Source organism: Saccostrea cucullata, unplaced genomic scaffold (assembly GCF_032062105.1).
Source record: "Saccostrea cucullata isolate Sc308-1 unplaced genomic scaffold, CSIRO_AGI_Scuc_v1 ctg16977, whole genome shotgun sequence".
Taxonomy (NCBI): Eukaryota; Metazoa; Mollusca; class Bivalvia; order Ostreida; family Ostreidae; genus Saccostrea; species Saccostrea cuccullata.
Genome location: NW_026928609.1, coordinates 24,545 through 33,848, shown reverse-complemented (window position 1 = coordinate 33,848; position 9,304 = coordinate 24,545). Strand labels below are relative to the sequence as shown.

The 9,304-nt window shown below is 31.8% G+C and overlaps 2 protein-coding genes across 2 annotated transcripts; both read left to right on the top strand.

The window, feature by feature from the left end:
- Positions 1–370: 370 nt before the first annotated feature.
- LOC134278152 (uncharacterized) lies at positions 371–2,604 on the top strand. The gene is made up of 6 exons (XM_062760469.1): positions 371–703; positions 900–949; positions 1,101–1,247; positions 1,375–1,492; positions 1,603–1,634; positions 1,790–2,604. Exons 1-6 carry the CDS (start codon positions 594–596, stop codon positions 2,227–2,229), a joined length of 897 nt encoding a protein of 298 aa, XP_062616453.1. The 5' UTR covers positions 371–593; the 3' UTR covers positions 2,230–2,604.
- A 4,277-nt stretch (positions 2,605–6,881) lies between these two features.
- LOC134278153 (cell death abnormality protein 1-like) lies at positions 6,882–8,462 on the top strand. The gene is made up of 5 exons (XM_062760470.1): positions 6,882–7,075; positions 7,317–7,378; positions 7,810–7,968; positions 8,149–8,269; positions 8,405–8,462. The coding sequence occupies exons 1-5, from the start codon at positions 6,996–6,998 to the stop codon at positions 8,460–8,462; spliced, it is 480 nt and encodes a 159-aa protein (XP_062616454.1). The 5' UTR covers positions 6,882–6,995.
- The last annotated feature ends 842 nt before the right edge of the window (positions 8,463–9,304 follow it).

Below are 9,304 nucleotides of genomic sequence, written 5' to 3'. Positions count from 1 at the left end.
AAATATGCTCATTGGAGATGCAAATTCATGATACGAGTGACCCACAAAATACACTAACAGCGAACAACGATGATTCCATAGTATTTGTTATATCAAATTTTATTATGAACACAGAACAATGAGATTTAATATTCAATTTTTGTATATTTGGTACGTTCAAATAATGAGAAAAAAATCTGCTCCCTATATCAATATAGGCTTTTTTATAAAACAAGAAAAAGAAAAACTGTTGATATCTAGAGATTTCTGTTACACAAAACGACTTTGTTTTTATTTTACTTTTACATACAGTCCCGATCAATCTGAAAATTTAAGATGCAACACGTGTGTTTTCAAGGTTGCAAAATTGTAATTCAACATCAACATCATCTTAAAATTATATATACATATTTTTATTCTGTGAATTGCATTCTCCCTTGCCTATTCTGTTACCATTCGTTGAGAAAAATGACTTCCGCTTCTGATCCCATTTATAATTTTGATTTTTAACAGGATGTACTATGATCTATTTAACTTAAATAAAGTTATAAAGGAAGAAATTATTGTAAATTATTTTCCTCGAATTAACTTTGTTACCGAGAATCTAAACGGACATGTCAGAAATGAAAATAATGAGGTTCCCAAACGCTGTGTATTCTGTGTGTTTTACTCAAACTTTTACTTTTGTACTTTGTCAGACTACCAGCAATGACGGCAAGTGTGGGTGCGTGTCACTTTGTAACTTTGTAATTATAAGGCTCTAACCTAACTGTAATATTTTTTAAAACATTTTTTGTATTGCAATGTTGCTTCACATACAATGTCTGACAAACTTAATGTAACCTTAAACTAAAGTTGATGAAACGTATACTTGTTAAACAGTATTACAAATAATGTACATGTATTTCTTTTATTTTCAGACCCAGTTCTTGCTGTTCAGGCTACCGAATGAAAGATGGCTTATGCAGAGGTACAGTATGAAACGGAAAGAAATTCAAAACAGTGAAAAAATTCAGTATCTTCAAAAATTCCAAATTTCACTTTGAGTTTTACAATACATAAAATATCATTATTACCTTATTAGTTAATGATAAAAATAAATTAATATTTCACATTCAAAGTTTGTGAGGATGGTACAGATGGAATAAACTGCAGCAAACCTTGCCGAGAAGGTTACTTTGGACGGCTTTGTAATTCAAAATGTCCCTTGCCATGCAACCTTACATGTAATAAAGTGACAGGGCAATGCAACAACCATACGTCTATTTGTGAGTTTTTTTTCAAGATTATCAAGACGATGTATCTAAAGTGCTATCTTTGCTATCTTTAAGATAATTGTGTGCAGATATACTGTTAGCATTAGAGTGGCTTATAAGGTTTTCTCAACCTTTGCAGATACCAACGGTTTGCAGAACTTCCTTAAAAAGAATTCCTGGGTTTTAGCTATTGGTTCTTCCGTGCTTATGATTTTGTCCTTTGGATGTATTGCATTTCTGTTTTGCTTTCATGTGTGGTAAGTTGCAGTGTTTCTTTCCATTAATGATATGCTTAATCTCATCTACCACACTTATAAACAATTGAAATATTTCAAGTTCAACACAGATGTCTATTTAACTTTTTCAGTCGAAAAAGAAAAGACATTCCATTGATTTCAGGTATTTTAGACTTAATAGAAAATATACAATGAAAAACAATTCAGCTAAGAAATTAGCATACAATAAACTAAATCGTTTGCATTTCTTTGGTTACGTTCTGCAATAAGATATATATATATATATATATATATATATATATATATATCTTATTGCAGAACGTAACCAAAGAAATGTCATAGCGGGTTCTGTAAAACAAGGAAAATACACTCCACGTCGATCAAAGAAAATTCTAAAAAGAAACGAAGTTTCACTAACCTTCAGAGATGAAGATTCGGGAAGAAACAGGAACCCCAAACAAATGATAGAAATCAATGCTGAAATAACAGAATTCTCAACAGACAGTATTCCCGATAAGCTAAATGAAGCAGGTTGGGAGAGAAGGCATCCTAGTGTTAAGAAGCCCCAATATCGGTACAGTTTAGCTAAAAAATTCGAAATTACAAAAGAAATAGATATAAGCCAGGGGTTTTCGGAAAATGAGGACAATTTTGATAGTGACCATGATGTTGAATATGATAACACGAGATTCCAGAAGACAGAGGGAAGCATTGAAATGGTTAACGAGTTCCTGGGAAAAAGTCAACACGTTTTATAGTGTTCAAAGCCTAAGTACATAAAAGAGGATTTCTGTAAAATGCGTTGATTATCGACTTTTGACCTTTAAGCTTAGATACATTAACTTTTATTTTAAAGTGTCATATACTTTTCTACATTTTTCTCTTTTTAAATTAAATATATAATTAAATGATCATGAAGTGTTACAAACCTTTTATAAAGGAAGAAAGAAACCCCCCCTCAATTTTCCTGTTTCCTTTTGCAATGCTCTTTTACTTCCAGCTGTTTTTTGATGTTGTAGAGTGCTTTGATGCAAAGAAACAAAAAGTAATGTAAAAGTTATAGTAGGCTTTAACGTTAATTAATGGTTATGAAAAATTATAAATGTCATTAGTTTAGAAAATGATGAATAAAGAGTACATGAGACTTTTGTCTATAATATACTTTAAGCGGTTGTGAAGTAATTGAAAAACCTTTTTTAGCTTAGTATATAAATATATTTTCTTTGCGTCATAATATATATATATATATATATATATATATATATATATATATATATATATATATATATATATATATATATATGCCATGGAGGAGTGAGTATCCCCTGCCGACCGGTCACACCCGCCGTGTGTTCGTTGTCATGATCAGGAAATAATGAAAAAAATCGGTCGTCAATTCAGTTTATAAATAATGGACTGACAATTGGTATGAAAAACGTCAGTCAGCATTTGACTCAATGATAAATTGTATTTGCTGACAAGGCCATTGTATCGACCATAGAACTTACGAAATAAAGACTTTAAACGAGACTGCTGATATTCTTGTTGCATCAACTTGCTTGTCAATAATTTATGTCGTTTAAGAAATTGTTCATACGTAGAGCATGCTCTTGCGTATCGAATCAACTGAGATATATATACTCCGTATGCAGGTGATGAAGGTATATTGCTGCATAAGTGAGGGAAGTTGACGACAGAAAAGTGAAAGTCATCACGTTTATCATATATCTTGGTTGTTAGATAACCATTAGTGTCTTTTTCAAGTAAAATATCCAAATATGAAGCAGAAGTGTCGGACTCTGTGGTATCTTTTATCTAAAGCTCACCAGGATATATCGTGTCGACGTAGGAATGGAAATTATCATTATCAATTGACAATACGTCATCGATATATCTAAATGTCGAGTTGAAGGCCACAGCAAGTGTTTTCTTCTTTTCACGCATATGATTTTGTATAAATTCTGCTTCATATGAATATAAAAATAAGTCTGCTAATAAGGAGCACAATTTGTACCCATGGGAATTCTAATAGACATCGACAATTCTTTGTTAAACTCAGTTAAGAAATCTCAAGAAATTCTTTGTAAATTTCAGTTTGTTCCATCTACGAAATTTGTTCTAATTTGTATATGTGAAATTCATATTTTTGGACTTACAATAAATTCTAAAGCTTTATACCTGACTTATCAATTTGACAATTTATTACATAAATAATCATAGTTTCAACAAATATAAGGAATTACACATAAACGCTAAAACTACTAGTATTCAAATAATAAGAATTCTTAATAGCCTCTCTGTTAAAGATTTTTATCTCAGTTGGTCACAGGCAGATAAACAAGATGAACAAGGAAGGAACTTTCAATTTACTAAAGGAAAATGACGGAAAGAGCATCAAATCAAAAGTCATTTTCGTACGTAATAAAGAAAAACATATAAAAAAAAACTTATCAAAGGTCAATGGAAGTTTACTTTCTGAATTACATGAAAAGAAAATTATATTCTGTATAACCATGCAAACTTCTGCTTGAAAATGGATGTTATCAAGCAATTTGATATAATGCCTACTGCATCATGTTTTTTTTTGCAAAAAATAAATTATTATTTTTTATAAGAAAAATAAGGAAATAACGAACAGTATTCAGTCTCAAAGTACTAAATAAAATAATATGAAATAAGAGCAGAGCAAACACGGCCCCTTGAAAAATCAGAGGTGGGATCAGGTGCCATGGAGGAGTGAGCATCCCTTGCCAACCGGTCACACACGCCGTGTGCTGCTTGTTTGTACATTTGCCCGTGCATTATCAACTTTAATATTTTTATCTGGATTTCCACAATTCCATTTAAAATCATCTTTAAACTAATTCGGCATTTCGTAAATTCTTTTCTTTAGTGACCTTGTTAGCAAAAAATAACCTAACTTCTTTCTCGTTCTTTCTATACATAATTCTTACGGCGGGTGTGACAGGTCAACAGAGGATGCTTAGGATCCTCCTAGGCACTCGATCCTAGCATAAATTGAAGTAAAACACTTCACAATAACATAGTAAAGCTTCCTAACATCTATTATATTTTTGGCCAAATGTGTATAGGTACAGAAAAATTATAGTAAATCACTCAGTGAATGAAAATTTCCTGTAACAAACTTCCCTGCAAACAAATATAATATGCAATGTGAGGAAAACTCCCAATTATTATTATTTATATTGATAGCTGAGAATTATTATTTAACATTATTATCCATGAGAAAAATTCCAATATTTGGGGTGTAGACAAAAAATCTAGAGATTCATATTATAAAGGTTAAGTCATGATTGCCATTCATTGGAAAGTTGATGTTGAGAAAATAACATTTCATTATAAGCATCCCTAAGTACATGTCAAGAATGACTACATAAAAACACACTTATATACAAAATATTTCTATTTATATAAACAAATTAATATCGGAAGTAATTGCTTTTATTAAAGTCAAACGTGTATAACAAAATGAAGAACACAATAGACGGAAATACACTACATCGGCAATGAAATTATACTTAGTTACAGAGCAAGGGTTTTTGTCTGTTCTTCTTGCTTTAAAACATATACTTTTACATTACATGTAGTGGGTCGTCCTTTACGTTGCAGTACATAACCTTTTACAGTTTCATGGCTTATTTTCGGATGAAGTTGTTTGTTTGTTTGACTAAAAAATTCCAAGCTTCCTCTTCACCTCATTGACAGTAATTGTAAGGGAGGAAGGTTTGAAAAAAAAGTAGTTATGATAAAAAAGAACGCATTGAGAACGGACACCTTTTTAACCAAAATAGGTTATACACACACAAGTTGATTTTACTGGAATCTAAACAACCTTGTTTAAAGTCATTATTTCGAAAATTCTGTGGTTGTTATAATGATCTTATTAGAAAATAAAACTTTAAATGAGACGTAAAGTGGATACCTAGTTTCACAGCAATGTTTGTTGTTTTTAATATTGAAATTGACAAAGGAATGTCCCTATATACCTGATAGTGTCCGAGGCGCTCGTAACCGGTCGATAGGGGTAGCTTATTCCTCCTTAGCAACTGATCCGTCCTCTTGGACTTCAAGAGGCTCGTGTTTTAGGCCATTACTTGTTTGAATTGTTACAAAAATTAGACTGATCCCTGTTCTTTATGTGCACTTGTTTTAAAAGTGAAACCTTCATTACACATAAGTGCAAATCATATCATTGCCCAAGGGTTCGTTCACTACACTACACTAGGGATTATACAAAAATGAAAGCCTTAGAATAAATAATAGAGACAAAATCTGTATAAGAAGATTGATATGATTAAATAATTGTGAGAAACTGTAGCAGAATCGGAAAATCTAATTTTAATTAGATTGATGTCAAATCTTAATATGGTATTTTCATATACTTTAATTTTTTTAGTACATTATTTTTTTTTTAAATGGCCCTAGATACCTCGATCTTGCGGAGTTATTATTTGCAGATCTGGTCCCAAAAGAATCAAAAATAAGCAAAAATTGTTTTCCGACATTTTTGTTCAGTGACAGGATACCATTCGTTGAAACCTACCCTATATTTAGAATTTATCTTAGTTTGCGGTTCAAGAAAGATTCATTGCCGTTTAGCAAGTCACGCTAATTTTCTCCGGTCAGAGTTTTTTTAAAATACATTTTGAAAGTTTTCAGTCAAATTTCAAACGCGTCGACTTTTGTTCTGATGTCAAGTGATGCGGTATTCCCTGTATACAAATTGCGTAGCAAGGTTTGGGTGCTTGGTCAAAATTTTGTTTTCTTTTGACGATGATGTCCCAACAATGTATACGTATATATACAGTAAATCACATTTCCAATTTTTGTAATTACAGCTATGTTTCCATCAGAAAAAGTCTGTGGTCGCCCTGGCCTTGGCAAATCTTTAAACGTTTTCACTCAACAAAAACTGTGTTCAATGAAACAGCATAATCTCCATAAATATTAATCGGATAAATTTTATTTAACATTACTTTTGCAGGTATATCAAGAATACATCATATCACTTTTATTTAGGTTCTTATTTCAGCCTTCATTTTTGCATTTCACTGGGAGAAAAGTGTTAGTATGTACGACTGCCTTTTTTCCTTTTGTATGTAACTTTTGAAACAGTAAATGAAAGTATACTAAAGATGTCATGAATGTATCTACCCTGTCTTGACACTGGTATTGGTCATTTACAAAAACTGTCTGCGGAATACATTACTTGTATCATTTTATGATCCATTGTGCCATATAAAGATTTGGTTTTTTCCTTATTAGGAAAAGAAATCCTTTTTAATGTCCTTGTTTTATTTTTATAATGCCTTCATTATCTTTTTTTTAAATTAGCCAGGCTTTCTGAACCTGCTCTGTCCATAACTATGAATCTAAAGTGGTGGTTAATTTAGATGTATTGATTTGTGAAAATTCAAAAGGATATTTCCCTGTAATAATTTAATACAGTTATGTGTATTATGTTTGACTTTCAACTGAATATATTTGCTTTGTTAAAGTTAAAATGATGCTGATCCATGTGCACCTTTTTGTGCCTTTGAACCTTTTTACTTATATACTCGCCTTTAGCAGTGGTTGTCGAAGGTAAAGGATCATATATTTTTTTATATATCTTCATGTCAAATCTTATTATACAAAAATAAAGTAGTTTGAATTATTAAAACGCAGCTCAACCATGAGATGTGTGGAAAAATGTATTTCTAAAATCGAATTATTACTCGACAGATAAAATTTCTTAAAGTGGTTAACATTGATAGAATATGTTCTTGAATGTTCCTTGATACTCTTATATTTTCGTGTCAATTTATTCGAATTTATATTTTAGACCGGATGGTATCCCTTGTTGCTATAATGAATATCTTGACGTTGAGAATAAAACTTGTAGAGGTAAGGGTTATTCATAAAATATAGAAAAATAAAGAACATTATTCTAATATAGAAAGATAATGTACAATATTCTAGCTCAAAATCCACTCAAACAATACAAGTTTTGGGGCAGGGCAAACACGGACAGAGGAGGGCTCAGATGCCATGGAAAAGTGAGCAAATCTAGCCGGGCGGTCAAATATACGCCGTGTGCTTCTTCTCGTGATCGGGAAATAACTAAAAATACATCGACAGTTCTGTGTATAAATAATGGCCTAACAATTAGTATGAAATCCATAGTCAGTATTTGACTTAGTGCTAATTTGTTTTAGCTGAAGACATATTGAAAATAAAATTTCAACTTAAATCTGCAGAAAAAAGATTCTCATTGAATTCTATGATTATATCGTCCGTGTCATTTGTTTTCTACGAGGCATTTTAATTGTTTTTAGAATGCATTCCCGGGAGAATAGGCTGGGGATGTAAAGAACCTTGTAAAGAGGGATATTATGGACATTTGTGTAGATTGGCCTGCACGTGTAGATCTCTTTATTGTGACCCAGTGTTTGGCTGCTTGGCAACAACCTCTAATGGAGGCATAACACTCTTAGGTATTCTGCATGTTCTTATCATGGGTTTTTTTTCGAGAGAAATTCATTATTTTGTGTACCCACATAAAAAATATGAAGATACATCCCCAAGTGTAATCTATGATATCGTGACTAAGCTATTGTCGATATTCTTTTAAAATCACCAATTACTTAAAATAAGTATGCACCTCTTACTTTTAGCCCCCAATGAGTACAATTTGGAGAGAATGAAACACTCTAATGCACCCCATTCAACAACAAAGCGTGGAATGCGTTTGTCTACAATAGACAAGTCAACCCTAGGATCTTCGACTACGGAGATGTATAATTTATTATTGTTTAAATTATTTTAAATATTTTAAAGTTACTGCGTCGTTGAAAAACCATAACATTAACAGTACAAAGTTTTAAATTCATTGCCATATTAGAACATAACAAACATATTTTGGATTCACAGGTCTTTGGAGAAAAGGACAAAAGATCATAAACATGGTAAATATAACCCAAAAATTTAATATACTTTAACACACAATTGTTCAGTATATATCTTCAATACGTGAGATTTGTCTCCACAAAATTATATGAAAACATGTTTTCTTTGAATAACACTAGAAAATTCCAATATGTCATCATTAACAGAGAAGAATAAAACAATCACGGAAAGAAGCAAACTTAGAGCAAACACAAGCACAGGTCTGTCTGTCTTTGTCTCTTTCGTATAATTGTCACTCCTTTCAGTTGGTTTTTCATACCAATTGTTAGTCCATTATTTATACACTGAATTGACGACGGATTTATTCCGTTATTTCCTGACAGTGGCGTAGCATCGTTTTTGAAAGTGGGGGGGGGGCAGCCAGAGAAATTTTTTTTTACATACCTGAAAAAGACAAAAAAAAAGGCAAAATTTGCACAAAGTCGAAAATTCTATTTCGTGGGGGGGGGGGGGGGTACTTTTATGTCGTATTTTCACTAACAATTCCAATATACATTTTCACATCAACAATTCTAAAAGTGGGGGGAACAACCAGGCTTTCAATTAACATTTCCTATAGTATAAGTAAGGTTGGGGAAAAAAGTGGGGGGGGGGGGGGCTACTACGATAAGGAGCACACGGCGGGTGTGATCGCCACATGTTTACATGGCACCTGAAAATCCATTTCATATTGTTTTAACAAATTTAACTGACAAAAATCCTTCCTATACGTGAAATCATTTAATTTTATTATTCCTCTTTCAAAAGTTCTAATCTTATAGTAACCTTGGCCAATTTTTGTTTTATTATTATAACAATTTCACTGGCAAAAATCTGCATATGAAACCATAATTTTTGTTGAAATTTCATTATTATAACAATATT